The sequence below is a fragment of the Prionailurus bengalensis genome, chromosome B2 (genome assembly GCF_016509475.1).
Source record: "Prionailurus bengalensis isolate Pbe53 chromosome B2, Fcat_Pben_1.1_paternal_pri, whole genome shotgun sequence".
Taxonomy (NCBI): domain Eukaryota; kingdom Metazoa; phylum Chordata; class Mammalia; order Carnivora; family Felidae; genus Prionailurus; species Prionailurus bengalensis.
This window is the reverse complement of record NC_057349.1, coordinates 149,449,017-149,476,003: the sequence shown is the minus strand read 5'-3', so window position 1 is coordinate 149,476,003 and position 26,987 is coordinate 149,449,017. Positions and strand designations below refer to the sequence as shown.

General features: G+C 53.6%; 1 protein-coding gene across 1 annotated transcript in view; it reads left to right on the top strand.

The window, feature by feature from the left end:
- RPS6KA2 (ribosomal protein S6 kinase A2) overlaps nucleotides 1-26,987 on the top strand; it is a 167,003-nt gene that overhangs the window by 51,632 nt on the left and 88,384 nt on the right. The window contains exon 2 of the mRNA XM_043592740.1: nucleotides 20,851-20,967. Within this exon, the coding sequence (XP_043448675.1) occupies nucleotides 20,851-20,967 (117 nt within the window). The remainder of the gene's footprint in view (nucleotides 1-20,850; nucleotides 20,968-26,987) is intronic.

Sequence of the window (26,987 nt, the reverse complement as noted above, 5' to 3'; positions counted from 1 at the left end):
CAAAAATCACCTTCCTGGATGATTAGTTCTGTTCACACGTTGACATTGCTCCGTGGTTAATCAGTCCAAGTGGACGCACTTTCGTTAAATTGGAGCCTGGGGAAACGGACCAAAACGGGTCATCTTTTCCTCAGTTCCCCTTTGGGGGTTTGCTCATCTTTATACACTTTTCCTTTTGGTTTTTGAGTCACATGGATCTTCCTGCGACAGACAGCGTCCTTGGTAATCATTCACGCCCAAGGCCACGTACGGAAAACGTACCGGGGTTCTGGGGAGAGGGGCCCATGCAGTGCGCATCGGGGCAGTGCTGCTGGCAGGGGGGTGAGGACCCAGCGGGACGGGAGCACGGTGCTCCAATCCGCCTTGGAAAGAACATCAGGGGGCGCCTGGGTGGCTCGGTCGGTTGAGCGGCCAGCTTCAGCCAGGTCACGATCCCGCGGTCCGTGAGTTTGAGCCCCGCGTCGGGCTCTGGGCCGACGGCTCGGAGCCTGGAGCCTGCTTCGGATTCGGTGTCTCCCTCTCTCTCTGCCCCTCCCCTGTTCATGCTCTGTCTCTCTCTGTCTCAAAAATATATAACATTTGGGGCGCCTGGGTGGCTCAGTCGGTTAAGCGTCCGACTTCAGCCAGGTCACGATCTCGCGGTCCGGGAGTTCGAGCCCCGCGTCAGGCTCTGGGCTTATGGCTCAGAGCCTGGAGCCTGTTTCCGATTCTGTGTCTCCCTCTCTCTCTGCCCCTCCCCCGTTCATGCTCTGTCTCTCTCTGTCTCAAAAATAAATGAACGTTGAAAAAAAAGTCTTAAGAAAGAACATCAGGTTCTCCACAATGGACGTGGCTGGAGTCAATCCAGTGTAGGAAGAAGGAAGCAAAAAAGGTGTTTGTGGAGGAGCATTAAGAGGGCCTTTTATTCATTAATTCATCCGACCCATTCTGGAAGCTCCCGACTCTAGACTAGCAAGGCCCTTCGGTTTATGTTTATCATCTGTTACACGAAGAGCCTTTCTCTTGGGAGTCACTGACACGTGAGGGATAAACCGTGTGGCCCAGTCAGCCGCCTGCGGTGTGAGGAACCTGGGTCCTCGGCAGCCCCTCAGTGCCTCTCCTGGGCTGGCTGTGTGACCTTGCACCAGCCCTTGGCTTCTCTGGGCCTGGGTGGGTGCAACGGTGAGGCTGGGAGGCAGCCTCACCCTGTCCCTCCACCTCCAGTGAGAGGGACCCCCTGCCGGGAGGCCTGGGGGCCCAGAAGGGAGCAGGACCCCTATTCCCCAGAGGCTTGTGAGATTCCAGACAGGGTCGGGCAATGCCGAGAACTGCCGAGACTGGCCACAAGCGAGGACGCGGGGCAGGCAGGCGGTAGAGGGCGGCCCAGAGAGCGCCCTGGTCGCCACCCAGGCTCTGCCTCACGTGAGACCCCCGAGTCATCCAGAAACAGAACCACCCACCGCATCTGGAGGCAGCGTCTCTGGCACCAGCATCAGAACCGCCGGGGCAGGGGGACTGTGGCGGCCTGGGTTCCTCCATCCGCAGGCGAAGGTGGGCAGGACTTCGAGGGAGGGCGGGAGACCCGGGGGTGCGGAGCCCCCGGGCGCTCGTGCTGGGCGGGCGGGTCCTCAGGCTCATGCGAGGGTCCGTCTGGAGATGCCAGGGAACAGCCTGGGAACACTTCCAAGGAGAATGTTCTGGAAATGACGCTGACGTAGGCTCCGCCCAGCGTAGTACAATGGTGAGAAGGAAGGTGGCCTTAGCGACTGTGACAGGCGGTGACGAGGCCTTAGCCGCACGCGCCCTGACGAAACCACACACGGTTACACACCCCCGGCACCTGGCAGATGAATTGCCGAATTCTAGGCTGGATTCGTGTGAAAACCTCTCCGTTCTTTATCTCTACCCCAAGTATCCAGTCACATGTCTCTCGAGAGGTAGTTATGAGAACCGCACGGTAGTGTTACACCAGGACAAGGAAACGCCGCTCCTGGCGATGTCCCTGCCTGGCATTCTGGCCACAGGAGCTCCCAGGTGACGTCTCCCGAAGGAGTCCGAGGTGAGGCAGGAACCATCTGGAATCCCGTGTCCTCGAAAAGAGTGCAGAGGATGCCACCCCAGAGAATACTCCATGGGGGCCCCGCTCCACCAGGCCCCGCCCACGCTGGTTCTCCCGAGCGGGCTGATCTGGGGCTGGGCTCCCAGGGATAGTTCACCGGCTGGTGGCACCAACCGCTGATGGAAGTCTGAACCGCCTGGGGCTGGCTGTCGTCTCCCGCAAGGTGACAGCACAGCTGGGAAACAGAGCTGGCCTCAGGCCTGCTGGGGAGCGCTCGGAGGGGCCACGACGTTCCGAGGGAGCATATTTACCTTGCAGCGTATACGCCTGGGAGGCCAAGCAGGCTCCGCGACGCCCTTCTGGACGGGCAGCGGGGCCAGTCGTCCCTCAGCAGGTGGTCGAGCACTTCATCAGCAGGTGCTCCTGTCACAGGCCCAGACTTGCCCGGGCCAGACTTAGGACTTTGAAGCTTTTGTAAGGGTCCCCTGTGAAGGGTTCACCTGCCGTCACTGCTCAGATTCGTTTTAGCATTACAATAAAATTGGCCGCTGGCGAGCACATCTTTGTTGTTTAAGATGTTACATTGTAGCACACGAAGTGTGGCTTCTAGTGAGATTATTGTAGAACATTGGCTTTCCTTTCCTCTTGTTAACGTTGGAGATTTATTTCAGGAGCAGGGTCCGCCCTCTCCTGCTTTATCCCGGAGTCTTTGGCTGCCCACTCTGTCCCCCGCTGTATAGCCTTTAAGTGGGCAACTCAATACAAGCCCCTTGATGACTCATGAAATTGATCAGCTTTGAAAGCATTTTTACGGCCCACACACGGACAGCCCAGATACGAAAAGGGGACCGTGTGTCCTAAAGCCACCACCTCGTTCTTGTCACTCGGGCCAGTTAAAACACGAGCTGGCTGCTCAGAGCCACTTGGGAAGTTGGCCTCACCTTGATCGGGTGGCCCCGAGAACGTGCCAAACTTTCCCGGGTGGAAAGTCCCGGAATCTTGTTTCTGCCTCTCTAGACTGTGTCATTTGTACGTGAGAAAAATGCCCGTGTTTCTAGTGTCGGAAGGAGAACTCCGACAACAGAAAGGAAATAGTCAAAACACTTCACGTTGAAGAATACAGGTGAGCTAGACAATGAAAAGGCAGCCGTCAAAGGGGGGAAAAAAATCATCAAGGAATTTGTCAACTCTTGTTTTCATCTGCTTCAGAAGCTCTTTAAAATTGGCGATGAGCTGGGAAAAGAAGGGATGTGTAGGGCGGGCGGCAAGTGCGTCACGTGATCAGGCGGACCGCCGAACAAAAGTTGCGTGTAGGTGCGGGCACTTGGCGGGGTGAGCTGGCGGGCCCTCCCGTCAGGCTCCCTGCCGGCTGTGGGATCGGGCGCGGCCGTCCCGTCCCACCGGGGCCTCTGACTCGGAGAAGGTCGCCCTTCTCCCTCCGTACGAGATGCACGCACCTACGAGGAGGACAGAGTTGCTCAGATGGCTTGTTCCTGGGTCAAGCCAGTGTGGTACATTTGAGCCAAAAGTGCTGGAAAAAGTCGGTAATTTAGCATGGTATTTTAGCGACACGGGAAATTTCTCGGAAAAATAAATCCCTAAACTCCTTTCAAAATCAGGTTTCCTATGTTACCGGTTACCGTTTGTAAGGCCCATGACTGCTTTTCACTCGCTGGGCCCTGAGCACCTGTCGTGTGTGTGTGTGTGCGTGTGTGTGTGTGTGTGTGTGTGTGTGTGTGTGTGCATGTGTGTTGGCTCACAGGGAAGCTGCTGGCAGGGTCGTGAAGAGGCGTTGCCTTGACTGGGTGTCGGAATTCCATCCCAGGTCAGGTTTGCCCCGATGGAAGGTCGCACCTGGTGGCCAGCTTGCTCTCTCTCACGTCCCCTGGGGCAGCGTGTGCCCTTTGAGGACCGCAGCCAAGGGAGATGACGCCCTCGCTGGCCCTGCCTCCTCAGGGGAGGCCTGGTGACTCCGTCCTTCCTCCTGGTCTCTGACCGTGCTCGCTGCTCCCCTAAACGGGACGGACGATAGCTCAGAAACCCTGTGGGGTCTTTATGCTGTCGCCAGCTCCTGGCCTCACGGCTGATTGTTTGCAGCCACTTTCACAACCAGAGAGGCACGGGCTGTCTCAAAGCTGCCCGGCCTTCTGGGAATACAGCAGTCCCCAGGCCTGACACAGAAGCTCACATCTGCGCAGACTCGTGAAAATGCGCGGCGCTCTTACTTGGGGAAAGCAGTGGTCCAACTTCCTGGGTAACGATCGCTTGGAAGGTGTGAGGGGCGGTAGGCTCCGTGTGTCCGTCTGTGGGAAGGGGTGGCCAGAACTTAACAGTGGGTCCGTTGGCTCAGTGATGGCAGCTCCCAGGACCGCACTAGATCATTCCGTACACACCACACACCCAGGGTTTGGTGTGATTGCAGCCACGCTGGCGAGACCTCACCCTGACACACACATCCTTGGGGCCCACAAACAGACGTGGACCTAACCCAAGTATTTTTGAGTGGGGCTCAGCCTTGGGCGAGATCTGAGGATACGTGCAAATGTCAGTGGGATTCGCACGCATGTTCCAGAGCTGTCATTCTGGGAAAGAAGAACGATTTGGAAACACTCAGAAACCTGAAAGCAGACTGGTTTTCTTTTGGAAACTACAATTGCGGCAGAAATCAGCCACGTCCGTTTAAAGTAGTTCCTTGCGTTTGGCTCGGTAACAGCGTCCTCAACGATGAGGTGAGCCGGACGGGTGACAGTGTGACAGTTGAGTCAGGGCGGGGCACAGGAGAGAGGTGGGGTGCTGTGCAGCAGTTGGGGGGCGGGGGGGGGCATTGCACTAGCCGAGCTGTCCCCAAGCGCCCTTCCTACGATCGCCGCTCGCCAACAGCACCGGTGGTTGCCATTGCGTTCCAACGAATTCTGTTCCTTCTGAGCGTTGTCTTGTATCAGGGAGTTGGGCCAAAAACAAAAGGCGTGTGAATAAACACGAGCGGCCGAGACACCTGACACCTACAGCATATGAGTTCTACCTGGAGAACTCTTAATTCAACAATATATTAGTGTGCTCCCATGCTCGCGATTGTGGAATCATTCCGATCTTAAGCCGCTGATGGAGCCCGGTTGATCACACGTCGTAGCTTTACCCCAGAACTGACAGGCGGGGCCGTGGAGCGCCCGCAGCTGTTGCCAGGACCAAAGTTCAGAGGTTACATGTCGTGGCTGGTCCGTCACTGCTGTGTCACTGGATGAAGACCTGGCCGCCTGTGTGCGTAGGAAATGATAGAACTTCCACGCCGTGGTTCAGAGTAATGGCCTCAGCTGATGGGTTTTCTAAACAAGCGTTCACACCATTTTTCTAGCGGAAAAGGTTAGCTTTCGGCACATGACCACCAGAGCTTCAGGACGGTTTTGGGGGTTTTTCTCCATCACTTGGGTCTGTTACAGACAGAGCGTGTGATCTACATGGGCGGTAAGATGCCACCCAGACTTGTTGAGCATGGCTGAGCGTTTTGGTAAAACCCCAAGTAAAACATTTTTAGGGGCGCCTCGGTGGCTCAGTCGGCTAAACGTCTGACTCTTGATTTCGGCTCAGGTCGTGATCTCACTGTTCATGGGATGGGGCCCCGAATCGAGGTCTATACCAACAGCGTGGAGCCTGCTTGGGATTCTCTCTCTCCCTCTCTCTCTCTGCCCCTCCCCCGCTCGAGATCGCACATGTGCTCGCTCTCTCTCTCTCAAAATAAATAATTAAAAATCAAAAATACTTTGAGTATGACTTCTTTGAAATTAGAAATTGCATATCATGCAAGTGATGACTCCACGTGGAGGGAAGGTTCCGAAGCCCACGCCTAACGTCACAAGCAGGGTCGACCCTCATCAGGTTGGTGTGGTCCTGCCACACGTGTGGTTTGCAGACTGACGCAGGGCATCCTGTGCAGGGCCAGACAGGAGGGTGTTTGATGCGCTCTTTAAAGCCACCGGAAGGTATGTGTTTATTCCCGCACAGACACGTACCGAGTGAATTCCGTGTCCCAGACGCTGCATAGGAGGGTGCCGCCGAGAACAGAATGGGTGTCGGCACCAAGGGGCCAGGACCCTGGAGGAGTCAGCTAAAAAGGCACTCACCCTGCACTAACCTCCAGTTTCCCTGAGAAGCGTCTGCCGGGTCACCGAGCTTCTTCCAAACAGCGTCACAGGTCACCGCGTACCCAGGGACCTTAGGCAGATGAAGTCTGTCTCCTGGGGGGCAAAACTGTCATTGTCCCGATGCCTCGGTCGGCCCCACACTGGGTGTTTAGAGTCTCAGTCTTCGGTGTTCTGTGAAGGACGGTGCAGGTGGATGGCAGTGACCTGCCGAGTGAGACGCCGTCCAGAAGGATGTGTTGTGAAAACCACGCTGTTTGCTCTGCTGAAATGCTTCCTCTGCACTTGTGACTATGGGAATCTGTAATTCATAGCTCATCTTGGCAGAAACGACTGCACGTGTAGAGTTCGACTTTGCTTAATTCCATCTGATTCCATCATCTTGGGCCAGGTCCTCCTAATTCCAGACCCCAGTTCCCCGCCCCCCCCCACCCCCCGGGGTGGGAGCAGTGAATTTTATTATTTTTTATATTTTATTTTTTAGCTTTTATTTATTTTTTTGAGAGAGCACATGTGTAAGCAGGGGAGGGGCAAAGGGGGGCGGGCAGAGAGAAAGGGAGAGAGAGAATCCCAAGCAGGCTGTACGCCCTGACCCAGGGCTTGAACCCATGAACCATGAGATCGTGACCCGAGCTGAAATCAAGAGTCAGACACTTAACCGACGAGCCACCCAGGCGCCCCGCTTTGTAATCTTCTAAAATGTCAACTAAGATGGCTTAGAAACCAAAAGAGGGATGGTTACCAAGTAACTTCTTTCAATGAGGTTTTTGACCAGAAGTTTCACCATTTCAACGGAAACCGGTAAAAACTAATCTGCACGTTACCGCTGAAATTGTTTAAACTTCATTCTGAAGTTCGTGATCGTTTTCTGCCTGGATTCTGTTTATCGGAATCATCGAGATACAAAAATCGTGTATACAGCAGACCTGTTACATGAAACCTGTGTTCTGAAACTCTGATGACCAACTCAGCGGTCTTCTCCAAGGAGATTTGGGGATGATCTACTTTTAGCAGGAAACTGGAAAAACAGCTGGGACCCGAGTATTGGCAGAAATGGCTGTCCTCCGTTGCCCCAAGTACCGAATCGTGCTTTAGCCTTGTATGGGGGCACGGTCCCTCAGAGATGCCGGGAGTGTTAATCCAACACAACGCGTGATTTTGCTTGGATTACTACTCATGACTAGTCAAGGAAAAAATGTAAACTCTTCATATTTATATCTACAAACCTATTTAGGAGAAATTTATCACACTCGACTCGGTTGTCTAATTTGCTACAACGGACATTCATCTCTAATCTCACTTTTAGACCAGCGTTTTGTTTGTCGGTTTCCAGTAAATTCCTACCCCCTACCCCCAAATACCCTGTGTCCCAGGAAAATAATCTGTGAACTCACTGGCCACCTGCCAGGCTGGCACATATGTGTGGTCTCCATATTGCTTACCATGTGCTCCCTGACTGCGAATTTTGTGTTCATCCACAAGAGGGACTTTGCATGTTGACTCTAAAAATTTTAAGAGCTTTAAAAACGTTGAACCTTTCTTTTCCACCAAATGGTAGGCTTATTCTTCACATCCAGAGATGGCATCCAAATTATTTAATGCTGGCTTCTGTTTTGTTTTGTATTGTTTTGTTTTCTTGCAGCAGGATTTTATTTGCTTGATTAGCTCACAGTTAATTTTGCCTAAACTTCCCATAGTGTTTCAGTGTTGCTGGATAGGACAGCAGTGGGTGAGCACAGGAATCCCACAATGATGGTTAGTGAGGAGACTTTACTATTTTTAAATTTCCTTATAGAGAAGCCTGGGTCTTGATCAGTTTTATACTTCTATATAAAAAATTTAGAAAGGAATGGGAAGAAAATTAATCATGAATGAATGTTTATTCATGTTAATGAATAATGAATGTTTATTCATTTTCGAGAGACAAAGAGACGAGTGCAAGTGGAGGAGGGGCAGAGAAAGAAGGAGACACAGAATCCAAAGCAGCTCCAGGCTCTGAGCCATCAGCACAGAGCCCGACGCGGGGCTCGAACTCACGGACCGCGAGATCGTGACCTGGCTGAAGTCAGACGCTCAGCCGACTGAGCCACCCAGGCGCCCCACTTTACAAATTTTTTTTTTTATTCTGTAGTAATTGTAGAGTCACGGGAAGTTACGAAACCTAGCACAGACTATCTTCTCTTCCCCCAATTTTCCCCGCTGACATTATCTTATATGACAATACTGTATAAACAACTAGGAACTTGGTATTCGATGCGATCAACAGACTTTATAGAGCTGTCACCAGTATTACACGTGCGTGCGTGGCTGTGTGTGTAGTTCTGTCCAAGTCAACACATATGTAGATTTATGTGACCACCACCACAATCAAGACACAGAATAGTTTCATGTCCACAAAGATTCCCTCTGCAACTCTTTTATGGACGCACACGCACACGCCTCCACATCCCCTACCTCTGGCAATAATTAATACGTTCTTTTTCTCTATAGTTTTGTCATTTCAAGAATGACACACAAATGAAATCGCATAAATACAATCTTCGGAGATCGGCTTTTTTTGCTCAACAGAATTCTCTGGTGATTCATTCCACTTGTGTGTCTCAGTAGTTTGTTCTGTTTCACTGCTGTGGGATGATGTGTCTCAGCTTGCTTAACCGTTTACTCACTGGAGGACATCTGGGTTGTTTCCAGTTTGAGTGTTACTGGTGAAGGTTTTTGTACGACCAGAGTCTCCTTTCCACTGGGGTTGATGCCCAAGAGTGCAGTTGCTGGGTTGTACACCAAGTGCAAGCTTCATTTTATAAGAAACCACCAGACTCTTTTGCGGGCTGTACCATTTTACGTCCCCACCAGCCATGTAGGAGAGATCCAGTCTCTCTGCATCCTTGCCAGCATTTGATGTTATCGCTTTCTTTTTATCTTGCCGTTGGTTTGATGTTATCGCTTTCTTTTTATCTTGCCGTTGGTAGGTGGGTGGTGATGTGTTCTTGTGGTTTTACATTCCTCTGACAGCTCGTGATGTTGGGTCTGTTTTCGTGTGCTTCTTTGCCACGTGTGTATCCTCTTTTGTGAAACAACTAACACTCTTACCCATTTTGTAATTGGATAGTTTGTCTCATCTTACTGGTGACTTTTGAGAATTCTTTTTTTTATTTTTTCCAATGTCTATGTATTTATTTTAATAGAGAGTGTGGACGAGTCTGCACAAGTGGGGCAGGGGCAGAGACAGAGGGAGACGGAGAGTCCCAAGCAGGTTTCGAGCTGTCATAACAGGGCCCGACGTGGGACTCGGTCCCACAGCCGTGAGATCGTGACCTGAGCCGAAATCGAGAGTCAGAGGCTCAACTGACTGAGAATACTTTATGCTGTAGACACAGATCTTTGTTGCAGGAGTGGTTTGCAAATGTTTTCTCCCAGTCGATAGCCTCTCTTTTCATCTTCTCAGCAGAGTCTTCGAGAGCAAAAGTTTTAAGTTTTGATTAAGTTCATAGTGAAATTGAGCCCCTCACTGGGCTCCACGCTGGGCACAGAGATTGTCTCTGTCTCTCCCCGTCTGCCCCTCCCCTGCTTGCGCTCTTGCGTGTGCGTGCGCTCTCTCTCTCTCTCTAAAAAAGAAAATTGTTTTTTATTAAGCTCAGTTTGTCAGTTTGTCCTTTTGTGGATCATGCTTTTGGTGTCATGTCTAAATTTTTTTCCCCTAGCTGTAGGTCCTGAAGCTTTTCTGCTGAAAGTTTTATGATCATTTAAATCTCGGATCCATTTGTGGTTCATTGTTGTATGAAGCATGGGATGTAGGTCACGTTGCTTTTTTTTCTTTCTTTCCCTTGGAGATCCATTCCTGCAGCACGATCTGTTGAAAAGACTCTCCTTCCTCCAGTGAGTTAGCTTTCCATCGCTGTCAGAATGCAGTTGGGTGTAATTGGATGGGTCTACTCAGGGCTCCGTCTTCTGTCCCACTGGTCCAGCCAGACCAGTCTCTTGATCACTTTAGCTACATTGTAAGCCTTCTCATCGGTAGAGTGACTCCTTCCCCTTTGGTATTCTTTTTCAAAATGCGGTTAGCTATTTCTGGTTTTTTGCATTTCCATTTAAATTTTAGACTCCGCTTGGGGCACCAGGGTGGCTCAGTCGGGTTGAGTGTCATGATCTCACGGTTCGTGAGTTGGAGTCCCACATCGTGCTCTCTGCTGTCAGGACAGAGCCTGCTTCAGATCCTCTGTCCTCCTCTCTCTGGGCCCCTCCCCTGCTTGCACGTGCTCTCTCTGTCTCTTAAAAATAAATAAAAACGCAAAAAAATAAATTTTAGACTAAAGCTTGTCTATATCTACAAAAAGCCTTGCTCAGTTTTGATAAGAATTGCATTATACCTATGGATCAATTTTTGGAGAGTTAAACCCTTCACTCTGTTGAGTCTTCCAATCTGGGGACCCGGCATCTCCCTCCGTTTACTTAGCCCTTCTTCGGTTGTGTTTCTTTCGGTAGGATTCTGTAGTTTTCAGCACAGCTACTGTCTGTGTTTTGTTAGCCTTTACGTAAGTGTTCCATTATTCTGGGAGTGGTTGTAAATGGCACGGTCACATTTAACGCCTGAGTAAAATTTTATGTGACGGATGTGTCATTTAATGCGGACCTTGACATTGTTTCCCATTTATTCGTTCTCATATAAAATAATGGTAACAAACAGCTTTCCGCATTCAACTTTTATTGACAAAGTCTGAAAACTAAAGATTCCTGGGCCAGAAGGTACGACGGTGCCTCCGGACGGACCACGGACTTGGTGTAGAGAATAGAAGAGTACTTTCTGCCCGGGGCCCGCTAATCTGCACGCGACAGGTGTGCTTTTCTAGTCACGGTATTTTCTTTTCTGGTCACACTTCTTTCTCTAGAACGTGGATTGAGTGGCTGTTTAGATCCTTCCCTGTATCGTGGCGGATTACCTTCGACCACAACACGAAACTCTTTATAGGGCACCATTACTGTTTTCCCAAAAACGTGACGTCATCCCGCGAACTTGCCCCCCCCCCCGGTACCTGGTGCTGCCATGATTCTCGCCCCGCAAGCGGCCTCTTGCGATCCTTTTGCTTCGGATGTGAAGAATGGTATCAATCTGAATAACCCATCCTTCTCTCCAGATCCTGCTTTGCCTGCCCTCCCGCAGGTCGCATACGTGCACCTGCCCAAGTAGTGGCCGTGCAGCGTGGCGTGGCTGCTTCCAGAGGGAGGGCCGGGCACGTGGACGTTCAAGGATGAGTCTTTCCCAATCCGAGCAATCAACCTTAATAGCTATTGCCATGCATTTGTTGGACCATTAAAAACACCTGTTACTTAAGCAGCTTTTTCTTCGCGGAAACCAAGCCACAAAGGTTTGCTTAGAGACACCCCGTCAGCCTCTCCCGTGTCCTCTCCACGGGAGAACGCGTGGTACTTGTCAGTCTCCCGGAGCCACAGCGCCCGCCTGAGTGACTCAATTACTACAGCCCACGCATTTTGCCCACCAGTTCGATATTCAGCCTTGAGTCACTTTTTAGGTCTGTTTTGTCAGCGAGAGCTACAGAATTTGTACGCCCATTACAACTTGTGCCTTTGACCTGAGCGTTCCCGAGGACAGACTTACAGTGAGGATCTTTTGCGTGTGTCAAGAAAGACACAGGGGGGGCGCCTGGGTGGCGCAGTCGGTTAAGCGTCCGACTTCAGCCAGGTCACGATCTTGCAGTCCGTGAGTTCGAGCCCCGCGTCAGGCTCTGGGCTGATGGCTCAGAGCCTGGAGCCTGTTTCCGATTCTGTGTCTCCCTCTCTCTCTGCCCCTCCCCCGTTCATGCTCTGTCTCTCTCTGTCCCAAAAATAAATAAATGTTGAAAAAAAATTAAAAAAAAAAAAAAAAGACACAGGGGCATCTGGCTGGCTCAGACGGTGGAGGGTATGACTCGGGTTGTGGGTTTGAGCCCCACGTTGGATGTAGATTACTTAAACATAAAAAAAAAATCTTTACAAAAAAAAAAGACATAAACAATCCATGGAGACATTGACTGTTCACATTGTCTTGGAGAATATCCTTTGCCCTTTTGAGGATGTGAACCTGCCATCTGACCACTAGCCTTGAATGTCAGTAGCTTCTTATTGACGGTTCTGGAGAACCTTTGGCTCCACACCTCAGATTTCCTTTTGATGAGAAAAATAAGTGAAACCCCCGTAATGACACTTGTAGATATGCCTTCTGCCTCTAACTATGCAGTCCAGCCATGAGTCTGTCCCCTTTAAAAAAAAACTTTTTTTTTAATGTTTTTATTTATTTTTGAGACAGAGAGCATCAGCAGGGGAGGGGCAGAGAGAGAAGGAGACACAGAATCTGAAACAGGCTCCAGGCTCCGGGCTGTCAGCACAGAGCCCGACGTGGGGCTTGAACTCACGGACCGTGAGATCGTGACCTGAGTGGAAGTTGGACGCTCAACCGACTGAGCCCCCCGGCGACCCTGTCCCCTTTTATTAAAGAAGGAACAGGAGTGGGCCATGGTCACTGGTGCGAGTGGATGTGTCCTTGTCAGCCCAGGTGGCTCAGTGCATCCTGGACAAGCTTAGTGCCCAGCTGTCTGCAGGGGACCCCGGGCTTTTCTCGGACTGTAGTTACAGAGCACCTGAAATGTGTGAGCGAGGAGTCCTGCCCACACAGAGTTGCTGACCAGCGGTCAATTCTGCACCTTATTCTCTATCAGGAACATCAGGTTTTGACAAACTGTCCTGATACAGGTATTTACCGAACATTTACAAAATGTTGACTTCAAAAAACAAAACCAAACCTAGGATATCGAGTCGGAAATATAGAAACAAGTGGCACGCCTGGCTGGCTCAATCAGAAGAGCATGTGACTCCCAATCTCAGGCTCATGAGTTCAAGCCCCACGTTGGGTGTCAGGATTACTTAAATAAACTTAAAAAAAAAAAAAAAAGAAATGTGTAAATAATTAAGTCTTGGAGAAGGTGATATTCAGATAAATTTTCCCTTTTGTTGGAAAAAGGGATGGAGCTCGTCCCCGTAGATCTCACTGGGGTTGACTGTAACTTCCTCGGCTCGCTGATCGTGTGGGTTAGCCTCACGTAGGTTTTGCATTGGGGATTGCAGAGCCTAGATTCTCAGTTTTCCCTTATCTCTCGGGCCATCCTCTTCCGTGGGACGCACCTCAAACCCAGTGGGAGAATGTTCTGAGGATGAGGGCTGGAAGGGAAGCAGCGTGATGACCTCTGCTCAGTGCACACCCAGCGTGTTCCGTTACCCTCTGCGGCCTTTTGCTCGGCGCCGTTTTTAAAACTGTGCAAGGGAGTAACGACTCATTCGGTCCCCTTCGTGCCCACGTATCGTCCCCATAGAAAGCTGCCCGTTCCTTGAGGAAACTTCTCGGCGTTGGACCCCATGGCGCACACCTTCCATCCACACCCAGTTTGGCGGCTCTTTGGAGACCCCTCGGTGCCTCTGAATAAATTCACACCCACAGATAGCGACCTCCTCACCTCACGCTGGAGGTGACTGGTTGGAAAGCACATCTCCGGAGGCCACTGTTGAGATGAGGCAGAAACGGCCAGCGATCCGTGTTTAGAGCCTTCACCTCAAGCACAGCCGTCGGACGCCAGAGCCTCGCAGCTCGAGCCTCACGCAGGGCGCTCAGGGCTGGACGAGCCCGCGAGAACCCGGGAGCCCGGAGCCGGCAGCGTGTGGGACGCCGTGGGCCTCCAGCCCCCGCGGAAATGCCACTCTGGCTGCTGTCACTGCACAGAATCACGGCCGTCGGGGAGTCTGACTTGCGTGGACCGTGATCCGTAAACACGCGGGCCGACATGAGCCTTTCAGAGGCTGGAAGGGACAACGATTGGAGGGGACAACAGGCAGCGGGGACGAAGACAGAACGGTGTTGGGGTGGAGCTTCCACCTAAAAACAGAGGGAGAAGTTCCTGTGACCTCAGTAACCAGAAGCAATGGGACTGGGCGGGGTGACGGCAAGGTTTTGGGTGGGAGGGGGTCGGGATGGCTCCGCTGCTCCCCTGTGCTTCCCCTGTGTCTCCTCGCCTGGTGCTGCTGTGCTGTCGTGCCCCTCCGCGAGGCCTGGCGTGCACACCCCCTCCTTGTCAGTGTCACTGAGTGTGCCCTGCTGCGGGGACTGCCCCTCTGTGCCGAGGCGCTCCCTCGGGTAACAAGGAAACGCACTCGGACTCTTGGTTTCCGCTCAGGTCATGGTCTCACCGTTTGCAAGATCAAGCCCCGCGTCGGGCTCTGTGCTGACAGCATGGAGCCTGCCTGGGATTGTCCTCGGCCCCTCCCCCACCCATGCCCTCTCTGTGGAGGGAGGGAGGGAGGGAGGAAGAGGAAGAAAGAAAGAAAGGAAGAGAAGAAAGAGAAAAAGAAACAGGGAGGAAGGAAGGGAGGGAGGGAAGAAAGAAAGAAAGAAAGGGAGGAAGGGAGGAAGGAAAGAAGACAGAAAGAGAAAGAAAGGAGGGAAGGAAGGGAGGGAGGGAGGCAGGAAGAAGGAGGGAAGCAGGTGTCCCCGGATGAACGGGGGCCTTGGGCCCGCACCGACCCCATCCCTCCAGGAATTCTGCATCCTGGCGAACATCAGGTCAAATGCACCCGTGCTTCAAGCGCTGTAGGTCACCGGGCTGGAAACCAGACCTCGGGCGGCTGGGCACATCTTTCCCCAACTCGGGTGTCCTGTGTCCCGCTCCTGAAGTTTCAGAGCTTCGCCCTGCCGGCTCAGCATTTCACCCAGCCCTTTCCTGCACCTTCCCCGCCCCGTCCTTCCCGCCTCCCTCCCTCCCTCCCTCCCTCCCTCCCTCCTCTGCGGTTGTAGATTCGTTCCTAAATAAAGCCATCCTGTTTTGTCTCGGTTCCAGCGGTGCCCGGAGGCCCAGCTGGACGGAGTGCCTCTACTGAGTGGCTCCGCGTATTTTTACCCCTTAGATGGAGAGGAAACTTCGTAGAAGTAGTTTCCCGAGGACTCGACTGGGCGGATGCGGCTGGCCTGCCGTCGCATCTCACGTTTGCGCACGCGGGCCAGCGAGAGCAGACCCGCCGGCCGAGGCGTGTGGCCGGCCCTGCCACCTGGGGGCTGCCGCTGCTCACACGGGGCCCAGGCCTGGTCGGAGGCCAGCTGCCCGCAGCGTGGTCCGGGGTGGGAGCCTGGGACCTGCCCGAGGCCCGGCCCCGACCCGTCGTCCGAGCCGCCTGACCTGTCTGCCGGGAGGGGGGCCTTCTGGCTCTTAGAGTTCACGGTGATCCTTACGTGCTGTTAGCGAGAGGCATGAAGCCACCGCCCCCGGGTTTCTGCAGTGAGACAGGTGTCTCTGCTGGTTCAGGGTCCAGGAAGCTTTGCTGGTAGCAAGAGACCCCAGACCTGCCGGCGGCCAAGGGTCAGACGCTGCAGGAGCTCCCTGAGGGTCGTCCCCCGCTCCCCCCCCTGCCGAGGGCCTCTCCTCTCGTCTGTACCTCCTGGAGGAGGCATCGAAGGCCGTGGGGCCTTCTCTCTCTCCTCTTCTCTCCACTCTGAGAACATTCCTGAGCTTCCCTTTCCTGCAGTGCCCCAGACTAGGTGTGGCATGCTCTCGTGCTGAAAGCAGCCCATGGCACTGGGTCTCTTTAAGTTTTTAAAAACATTTTTTAAGTTCTATTTATTTTTGAGAGAGAGAGAGAGACAGACAGAGCATGCGTGGAGGGGGCAGGCAGAGAGAGAGAGGGAGACACCGAATCCGAAGCGGGCTCCAGGCTCCGAGCTGTCCGCGCAGGGCCCGACGCGGGGCTCGAACCCACGAGCTGTGAGATCATGACCTGAGCCCAAGTGGGACGCTTAACTGACTGAGCCACCCAGGCGCGCCTTCAATATCTTTTTTAAGATACGTACACGCATGAGTGAGTTGGAAGGGAGCAAACATTCAGAGGCCAAAGCCTGTGTTAGAGCAAGAACCCCGACTAAGAGACGGTGGAGGCTGACCGTCTCCTTGACAGCAGTCGACGAGGCTGGTGACCCTGGGGTGACCTCGTAGCCTCACGGGGCAGGGGGCTGGTGACAGGTCCCAGGTGGCTGTCTCGCCCACCTCTGCATGAAGGAAGACCTCACGGAGGACCCCAGAGCCTGTGCCCCGTCAGACGGCTGTCACACACGTCCCGCTGCCTGGGATGAGTCTCCGGCCGGATTTCTGGGGAGGGGTCCTGTCTGGAGGTCCGCGCGAAGCCCCAAGAAGGGGCGAGGTCCGAGGCTGCTGAGAAGCTCTGGAACAAGGTGCCCCTGCTGTCGGGAGGGGTAACCGGCCGTGCTCCGATGTGCAGACGCCGGGCCGCAGACTTAGCTGCTGTGGCCGCACCGACCGCCCAGCGGCAGGACCGGGCTGGCTGGGCAGGGCTTGCTTGCGGGGGTCAGACGTTACCTGCTTTCCTTGACCTTTTCTACACTGACAAGCCGCCTGTTTAACAATTCACTCTGCAGCCCTCGTGGGACACGATAGTCTCCACGCGAATTGTGATTTCCGGAATGAACTGTGTCTGGAGGTGAAGCTAACACTTGGCGTGATTTTTATTTTCTATGTCGTCATCATTAGTATTTCATGACTTCTGATTTGCACGTCATTTTCATAAATACTCTGCTTCGAAAAGGACCTGAGACGCGGATGCCTCGGAACAGAGGACATTCTAAGAAAGTGGCCTCGGTCCAGGGAGGAGGGGACTGCTGTGAGGTGTCCCCCGCCCCAGTCCATGGTCACCACCGTCCAAAGCTCGCCAGCCTCTCGCCACCGGGGTGCTAGAACCCCTGCACGGGACGCTCCGTGTGACCCGTCAGAACTGCAAACACAGTTCAACAGGGCTTTAAAAAATCCATTGTCGAAAATTATCTTGTGATGTCTTTTAAACAATTTATGGCCCCAGTTTTTATCTCTTACATTAGAATGTTTTTGAAACCCTCTTGCTCGTGAAGCAAGCACTTGACCATAATACCAGCTTCTCCCCCCAAATTCCTCAACTGATTTAAAAAAACAATCCGTTCAAAGGAGTTACACTAGAAACCAGATGTTTAGAGGATTTAGGAACAGAGTTTATTTTCTTAAGGGAATAACATTAAAATCCACAGAGTTTTAGATAAAACGACCCGGCTGGTAAGAAAGAAAAGGCATTCATCTCCAAATGACACACGGAGAATATTATAATTCTGGTGGCCCTTTAAGGCAGTAATCATGAAGTGATCCAGAAAATAGGACCATCCCGTCCGCAAACAGAAGCAGACGTGCCGGGACATGTTCCCCTCCCTGCGTCCATCTGGGGGTGTTCTGTGCGCCTGTGGTCAGCATCGGATGCCAGGCCTCTCTTCTCGTCTCCTGTCTCCCCTCCCCTCCCCTCCTCTCCCCTCCCCTCCCGTCCCCTCTCTCTTCTTTCTTTAAGATCTTGGGAAAGAGAAAAACAAAGTATCCTCAGGCGAGTTCAAGCCAAAATGTCACCACCAATGCAAAACTCTAAAATCTAAAATGCGACACTCTTAGTTCCTTCTCCTACGGATAGTTGGGATTCTTTGCTCTTAAAGACCTCACTGATTTCACATGAGGAATTAACTGCCTCGCCACGTTATCAGGGAAGAAAGTCCTCAGGTTCCTGATGCCATTCTTGGAGGTGAGATTAGGTGTGTGCTGTGGGCACATTTACTCGAAGTTCTTGGACAGCAAGAATACACAGATCGTGAAATGTTCTGGAGATTCGTTTGTAAACCTTTGATGTGAAATGTCAAGAAGGTGAGCTGCCGAGGTGGGAAGGGGGTGTGGTGTAGGGAGGAGGAGGCAGCCCGGACAGTAGCCGGGACAGCCTTAGAAAGGCGCCGAGCCAGCTTCACGGTCGGGCGCGCCAGGAGCAGGGACGCGGTGGCAATGTCCAGGTTGTGGGCGCTGCGGGTTCCGCTGTGAGAGCAGCACCTGTCCTACCCAGTGGGTTGAGTGACATCACTTACTGCAGCTGCTGGGTCTCCACAAAAAGCGGCTAAAGAGGAGGAATGATCTGGAATCTTCCGGAAACACACACGTGTGGGGAAATGTCATCGGGGAAGAGACCAGCGGGTTAAGAGTCCACACCTCCTTGACCCTGTCCCCTTTGGGCGTCTGTGAGACGCTGGGTTCTGTAATCCGCCCATGCCTGGGGACGTGCTGACTTTGCTTTCTAGTCAGCACTGTGACTGTTAATGTATCCCCCCCACCTCCGTAACCAAAACGAAGTTTTGGAAAGATGAGATTCGGTGAATTATTTATTACCTTTTTCCTGGTGTAAGTGTTGCATCCGCTCAGCTGCATGACTGAAGTTATTTCGGGAGGGAAGTTGGGGTTTGGGGTGACTCACCCCGGGCTGTGCGGTACGTAGCGGGTGGTCCGTTGGAGCCATGACTGCAAAGTGCCTCCTGAACGGAAAAGGGGCACCTTGTCCTTAGGCGACAGATAATCTTCAATTTCTGTCTTCAGTGGGCAAGTCAGCAGCAGGAAAGGGTGGCATCTGTGTTTCTGTGGGGACTTAGAACTTCGCTCTGCTCTTGTTTTCTAAGTGGGGATCGGAGTCTGCAGCAGCGACGTGAGTGCGGTTTTCTTCGCCGAGCCTGCTTGGGATTCTCTCTCTCTCCCGCTCTCTGCCCCTCCCCCGCTCATGCTCTCTCTGTCTCTGTCTCTCTCTCTTTCTGTCTCTGACTCAAAATAAGTAAATCAGCTTAAAAAATTAAAAAAGAAGGGATCACAAATCAATGACATTCTTTTTTTAAAAATATATTTATTTTTTTTTTCGGAGAGAGAGACAGAGAGTGAGCAAGGGAGGGGCAGAGAGAGAGGGAGACACGGAATCCGAAGCAGGCTCCAGCCTCCGAGCTGTCGGCACAGAGCCCCACGCGGGGCTCTAACTCACGAACCACGAGATCATGACCTGAGCCGAAATGGGGCGCTCAACCCACTGAGCCTCCCAGGCGCCCCAAATCAATGACATTCTAATTCACGTCTCCTAATTGAGCTCATAGGAACATCATGTCCTGACCGAAAAGAATCCATTTGGCTATATTCATTGTTTGTGTTCAAAAATAGAATAACCATTGTTTTTACACACATGCCAAATAATCCTTGAAGATATGGAAATTGGAGAGTTTCCCTTAACCACTGGAAGAAAAAAAGCCAGCGATTCCTGCGGAGGCTGCTGACCGGTGGTCAGGGTTTGCCGTTCGCACGAGCTTCCTCTACTTTAAAAGGTGTCGAATACCAGTTCCGTGGAGGTAAAATAATGCCGTTTATAACTTTTGAGAAACGGAAGTGTTCACACCATTTAGAGAGACCTCTGTCCTGTACTGTAAGTCACTGCTATTACGACTTCATCTGAAAATATTTGCTCTTAGACGAACGTATGGGGAGGAAACGGTGTTCCGTCAGCCTGTGATTGGAAACCCACCTCTAACACTAAGGGCTGTGCACCTTACTCGGGATCGAATCTCTACTTCAAAAGACACGTTTTAAGGAATCAAAGAAAGAACTGTGGAGAGTCCTGACTACCCAGAGTTCAACGTGCGAATGCATTTCCTTCACTCTGTTTAGAGGAGCTTCTCAGCCGGCGCGTCCCGACGTGTTCCAGCACCTCGTGCATTGCCAAGCGGTTAGAGCAGGTCAGAGGACAGAGTGGTCAGATGGACGGTGGATTGAAGGGGCGTCTCAGGGAAGCAGAGATAGACTCAGCCACACGTTGCTGGCCCTGGGCGGGTAGATACCCTGTTACAAGTGACACAGGAAGACTTTCGTGCCTGCCCCACCCAACTCTCGCCCGAACCATGAGAAGCAGAATGGATTTCCCTGAGGGCCCCTTTACGTGTCCCTGAGGCCCCGGTAGGACCCAATGACAAAAATCCGTACAGGAAAGAAAAAGTGGCCCACCGGGCGGGGGTGGGGGGCAGGGGGCTTGGATGGTTAGGCGTCCAACTCTTGGTCTCAGCTCAGGTCCTGATCTTACGGTTGGTGAGCTCAATCCCTGCATCGGGCTTTGCACTGAGAGTGAGGAACCTGCTTGGGATTCTCTCTCTCTCTCCACCCCTCCCCATCTCTCGCTACCCCTCCCCCCCCCGTCTCTCTCTCTCAAAATAAATAAACTTAAAAAAATAAAATAGGCACAAATAAGGGAGGTTATGTAAAGCCCCATGGTGTCCCGACTTTCACAATAAACCCCCGTGTGACAGGTACCCTCCCTCACCAGGAAGTAGAGATAGCCCGTCGCCAGGGATGGGAACCTTTTCTGCTTTTTACCCCAGCCCAACTCTTCTTCAGAATTCCTACCTAATGGAAGTTCCCGAAGCCAAGCTGTCTTTCTCCGGTCCGTTCCTGACAGATTTATAGCGCTTTTGTCCTTAAAGAATAAAAACCGCCTATTCTGGTCATCTCTCTGGGTCTCCATTCCGTGATTGGGCCTCTGTGCGCGCATAATAATACTTTGATTTTTCTTTCCTCCTGTTGATCTGTCTCATGTAAATTTAACTCCCAGTCCAGCTGTAAGCCTTGAGGGCAGAGAAGACTTTTTCCCTCCCTTCACCCCGTTCCTCAAAACCCGTAACATTACCCAACTCGTCATAACGTCAGCGTACGATGAAAGCGTGATGCATGCGGGGGACCCCATTGGTTGGTGCTTTCATCGTGTGTCACTGCTCTCTTGTAGGAGGAAGGCACCGTGAAGGAGATCGACATCAGCCACCATGTGAAGGAAGGGTTTGAAAAGGCCGACCCTTCCCAGTTTGAACTGCTGAAAGTCTTAGGACAAGGATCCTACGGAAAGGTAAGTTGGAGCTTTGATTCCCCCTGAGTGAGTCTCACGCACTAGATTGTTGGGGAACAGGCACGATGGCAAAGTTGCCTCCTGGACACAGGAAATGTGCAGGCCCTGAGGCCTCGGGAGTGAAGCTCGCAGGCAGGGCCCCCCGCCCCGTGCGCGGCCCCGTGTTAACAGCAACCCGCACACACGCGGGATTGTGAACTCACTCTGCACAGCTCCGATCCGGTAGCGTGGGGCTGTGCCGACCAGGACTGCCCGGACCCGCGAGAATACCCCACACGGTCCCCTCTCCTGAGACGTCCCTAGACGTCCGCTCATCACGATGGTGACGAGGGTTCTTCGACCCAGCCAGTGTCTCTCGGAAAGCACACGCTCAAGAAGGGAGAAAGCGGTGCCCTTCAGGGCTGGCCCTCAGCAGTCAGGAAGGCCGCGACTTGCCCCTGGGCTCCTCTCCTTACCCTCTGCCTCTGTTGTGCAGTTACTCTCTCTCTGAGCCTCGGTTTCCCTGTCTACCAAATGGGGGTGAGAAGAACTATGTGATTATTGTGCCGATTGAAGATGGCTGGAATCCCGTCAGGCGCCGGCTAAGCCGTATCTGTGCACGGGATTGTGTCCTTTCTTACCTTCCAAGTGCCGTGACCGCTGATCCCTCCCAGGGGGTGAGATGTGGGCGGGTCCACAGACGGCAGGACAGCCGTGAATCTTTTCAGTTACGATGACGTGTGCGTCCTTCCCGCACAGCGCGACTCCTTTGTGTTCGTGGCGGAACTGTGAGACGTCTGTAGACTCGGACAACCTGATTTCTGGAATATCAGGGCCCGAGAGAAAGAGGAAAGCCAAGCTTTCCTAGGGTGTCAGCAGAGCAGCACCCTGCACCTTCAAAGTAGTCATTCTTGTACGGACGTTCACCAAATCTCTCCATTCCTCGTAGGACTTTGTGCCAAGATGAAATCTGGTGCCTGTTGGTTTAAGGTCGGATTAATACCGTGTTGCTGATGTTTTGGAACGTCTCTTACAGACCCTGAAGATGTGATTGCGAAATTTATCTTTTGACCTGCTTCTCAGGTGGAAGGGACGTGTTTTTCTTATTTCTTTTTCACTTTCGTACGGTGACATGGTAAGGAACGCGTCGGATGTGCGTACAAACATACAAGTTTTGAACCGTACAAAATTACCAGCATTCAGAACTTTGCGTCCTACAAAAATGTCTAGTTAACATGGTTCACAGGGTATTTTTGGAAGTGGGGGATGAAGATTTCGGTCTCTCAGCCTCAGAAGCGTCACTAAAAGCACAAGGCAGAGTCGGTTGACGTGGTGATGGAACGTGTGCCGTTAATTAGAAATGTCAGAAAAATTAGAAATGTCAGAAAAAAGGCCAGCGGTGCAATTCTGTCTCTGAGGATGATGGTTTCAGAAAAGAGGTGAGCAAACGCACGTATATTCCCCGCGTTTGTTTCCCGAGGACGGATTCGGCCCATGGGGCCCACGACCCGCCGAGTGACCTCGTGTGCAGCGTGGGGCCCGGCCTGGCGGGCGGGGCTCCTGCGTGTGACAGAGTCCCCCTTCCTTCACAGTGTGTGTGCCCAGCACCGCCGCTCAAGGTGCTTGGTCACGGCATGGATGGGACCGTGCTCCTGAGCTCGACGGAGACGCGGGTCTGGGGTTCTGGGGGTCCGTTCAGAGACTCGACTGGACAAGACGTACCCTTGAAAATGCCCTCCCGAGAGACCTGGGGGTTAACAGTGAAAGGCGAACGGGCTTTGTCCAAAACGCACCAGGTTTCAAATTTTGAATTAACAATTGGCTTTAACAAGAAACCATCCTTTGGAAAGCAACGAGTGAGGTGATATGTTTGATAGACTCCTTCGAGTGACCGTCTTTGGACTCCACACCCTTCCTCCGCGCCTTCCACGCACCTGGTCGCTTTACATTCACTTGTGCCGTGACACGCGTGGGACCGGAGGCTACAGCTTGGCGGGTCGTGGTGAACGAGAGAAACGAAGGGACGAGGCGGTAGCTGCTTGCACGCGTGTTTTGACCTCCGCCAGCGACTTCATTCCCAGCTCAGCCACTACCCGCGCGTTGGGCCACGTCGGCGGGGCCTGGAAGTGAAGCCCGGGATTCCTGGGGGACGAGGGAGCCCAACAGACGAGCCGGGACTCCGGGAAGCTCCCAGAGGTGCCGACGTCAGGCACTAGAGAGCCACAGACACAGATCGTATTTGCCCACTCGGGGCTGCCTGTTCTGAAGTTGTCATCAAAGCAAAAGTAACGGCAAGGGGGGAAAAGCCGTGTGTTCTGACACCCCGTGTTATTCTCTTCTTCGTCCCTGAATGCGGTTTGTCCTTATGCAGAAGTCCTCTGGAAGAAACAAAAAGAGCAGAACGGAATGTTTTCATCCTGCAGAAAAAGCACGTTGAACGGGTTTCCCTCGTCACCTCCATTCCCAGGAGCAGAGAGCCAGAGTGAATCTGGAGTGCAGCGTCCCCAGGCCACAGTGACCTGTTACTGGGTCCCTCCATCCCCCCCCCCCCCGGCCCACCCCTGTGCAGGGACTGCAGGTGCCAGCGACGCAGCAAGGAATAAAACGCGGTCTCCTCCACTTGGCCTCGGCACCGATGCCTACTTTCCGACTGCAGGCTCTTCCCGGGGACCAAGACGGACTGTGCCGTCCCGCCCACCGCGGGGGCCCCGCCGGACCCTCCCTCAGCCGCTGCTCCCCTCCTGTGCATCCCGGACAGAGGATGGGTCCCTGCTGGGGGCGGGTCCCCGTGCGGGACCACCCAGAGGATGGCGTGTCCTCCCGTGTCCGAGTCAGTCCTGCAAAGTGTAGGAAGCAGTCTGCCGAAGCAACTCGCTGGGAATAATGGAGACCATCTCTGGTCACTGGTGACGTGTCGAGACATCGTGATTTCGGGGGTATCCAGAGAGCTGGGAAACGCTGGTGCTTGGACAGGAGAAACAGCCTTGTCCTCGGGCAAGGTGATTTCAGCATCGGGACAGGAAAGCAGCGAACGGCTGGAAGACACGGCCATGAGTCCAGGTGTTCAAGTGCAAGGTGCAGACCAGGTGTTCCTGGAAAGTCTGGAGGAAAGAGAGGCCCTGGAGCCACCCGAGAGTCAGAAAGCGACGCCTCCCCCTCCGCCCCATCCCCTCACCTGTTCCTTGGGGTCCCTCGTGTGGATAAACACCAGGGGCCCGTGTGGAAACACGCTTTTCTTTACAATACTCAGGGAAAGGATTACAATCCCCACGTTCGGAGAAGCGATCAAACCAAGCGAAAGCAGGCTCCTGTTTTCCTTTTGCTAAACTGGGAGCACGTTGTCAACCTGCCGTCCCCTGAGAGGGCCCGGCCACCACCCGGCTGGAGGACTTTGCAGACCCCTTGCGATGTTGCAGCTCTGAGAGAGAGCTGAAAAGTTTGCCGAGAGAGTCGGGGAGGGCTTTTGCTGATGACGGCAGCACCTGCAGATCTGGGGCGATTTAGGATGGCCCAGCACCTGTGTGTCCCCCCCCAATGTCTTTGCGTGTCACGTGCCGAGCCGCTGAAGAAGGCAGTTCCAAGAATGCAGTGAGGGAACACGTTACAGCCAGCTGGATTAGAGATGAAAGTCGGCAGCCGCGCTTGCTGAAATGGCCCGAGTTCTTGAGGACCTATTTCGCTGCGTCCTAAATGCCGTGTGTCCGGCTGGCGGTCGGGAGAGGCAGCCTGGGCTCGTGAGCCCGTCTGTTCTCTCGAGGTCACGTTTATCTCCTGTTAGGTGCCCCGCTTGCCCCCAGGGTCCCTCCTGATGCTGTTCTCGCAGTGACCCCAGGGCCTGGCGCAGAGTGGGGGCTCGACAAGCGCTGAGAGAGTGGAATCTCTTCCAGTTATTTTCAAAAATAAAAATGCAACTCTTTTTTTAAAAATTTTATTTATTTTTGAGAGAGAGAGAGAGGGGTGGGGAGGGGCTGAGAGAGAGGGAGACACAGAATCGGAAGCGGGCTCCAGGCTCCGAGCTGTCAGCGCAGAGCCCGATGTGGGGCTTGAACTCACGGACCGCGAGATCGTGACCTGAGCCGAAGTCGGACGCTCCACCAACTGAGCCGCCCAGGGGCCCCTAAGACTATGACTCTTTTCATGGCAGAGAAGCCATCACTGTTATCATCTCATTTTTTTAAAGCCTGAGATACAGTAGAGAAAGAGGTTTATGAGCACCTGTTTATGCAGAACTTGGCATCACGGGAGCTCACCTTAATTGTGGCAGCCGACGTGCACTTGGTCTGCAGTGAAGCCTTCAGTGGCGTGGGGTCCCCTGCCCGTGAGTCCACACGTGTGCTCTCCCGTACGTTCACACGTGCCTTGCACACACCTGCCTGACATTGCAGGGAGGAGGCAGAGGAAGGAATGAAAACAGGCGGAAAAGATCATTTCCGGATGTTGCACAGCCGTGAAAGAGGGGTTTCACTGCTGTTACTGGTTGTCTGACTATAGGAACGCACGGAGGTTCGAGGAGCCACGGCCGAGCCTCTGCTCAGTGACGCCGTGACCCTGGCGGGCTCGCTGCGTGGCCCCGTGGTCCCCGGTGCCGTGGCAGGGGGCTGCAGCCCGAGCATTTGGCTCCTGCTCTGCGGTGCTCTGGCCCCAGAGGGTCTTGCTCCCTCTTTGCTCGAGTCTCAGCTGTCTAGCTAGCAGCCCCTCCCTGCCACCCACGCCTGCCCCCCCGTCCCCGCGCCTTCTGGGGTGCGCGTTCTCCTGTGTGATCCGGGCACTGACGCTCAAGCCCCTCCGGAGGGCCCCCAGCCTCTCCCACCTGATCACCGGGTTGTGCCCATCCCCTGAATCCTGGGGGCTCCCCTCCACCCACATGGCCACACCATCGGGGGGACTGGGTTTGGAGACATGGGGGGACCTCCTGCATGAGCAGAGACTGCAGTCAGAGGGCTCAGGATGTCAGACAGTGAAGTTTCCCTCCACACACCCCACCCTTCTGACCACTGCTGATGATTTTCTACCTGCCTGCCGGGAGGCTCGTCCCCAGCAGAGCCCTCGTCTGCAGGGACTGTAGGGGGTGATTTGCATAGCCGTACCTGCTGAGGGAGACTCGGACGCTCTCCCCCGGGGTCTGGGCCACAGGCTGGTTCACCCAGACAACCAGCACCACCATGTGGGACGCGTGTACACGTAGACACGTCCCGCGTCCGCCAAAGGTGACAGAATAGTCCAAATCTGAAAGGAAAAGGGCACCCACTTCTAACTGTCCTCACTCCGGGGGCAGCGTCCGGTGGGGCCAGCCCGTTGCCCTCATTCTTGTCTGGGCGGAGGAGGGGGTCTGTTTGCATTGACCCTGATCCATCCCGGTCTGGGGAGGGTGCTGTGACCTGGGTGTGGCAGCGGTCAGGAGGGAGCGGGGCAGGAGGCAGCCGAATCGCCTCGAGGGCACTCTGTGAACTAGGGAGGGAGGCGATGACCCCATCAACCCACACCCGCGTGCGGGGACTTTGTCTTCCAGGCCCAAGAAAGTAGACTGAGCGGTGTCCTGTGAGGAAAAGGACCCTCTGTTCCCAAGCTCCTGCCCTCAGTCACTTCCCTTCTCGTCACTGTCCCCCCTGAGGGCAAGGCTGTGTGTGCAAACCCCTCGTGCTGGCTTCTGTCCCCGGCAGGTGACGCTGCAGCCACCCTCCCGCCCCAAACACCGTGCCTCGTGGGCTGGGCTCCTGGAGCTCGCCTCCCCCGCCCCTCCGGCAGGTCCTTCCGGCTTTAGGAGGCTCCGTGGGGGAGGCGTTTGGGGGAGGGGGTGAGTCACCATCACCCTTGCGATGGCCTGTCCGCTGGATGGCAGGTGTCCTCGGCATGGCCATCTCGATCATGCCAGCAGAGTTTTGTGTCTATCGGGAAATACCGTTGATGCCCCAGGGAGGTGTGTGTGTGTATTTTGCTAATTGTGTTCAGTGATCACGACCATGACCCTGAGCTCACCGAGCCCCCCCAACGATTGTCCTTCCTTTTTCTGGTTTTCCTTCATGTTGCACCTCAAAATGTGT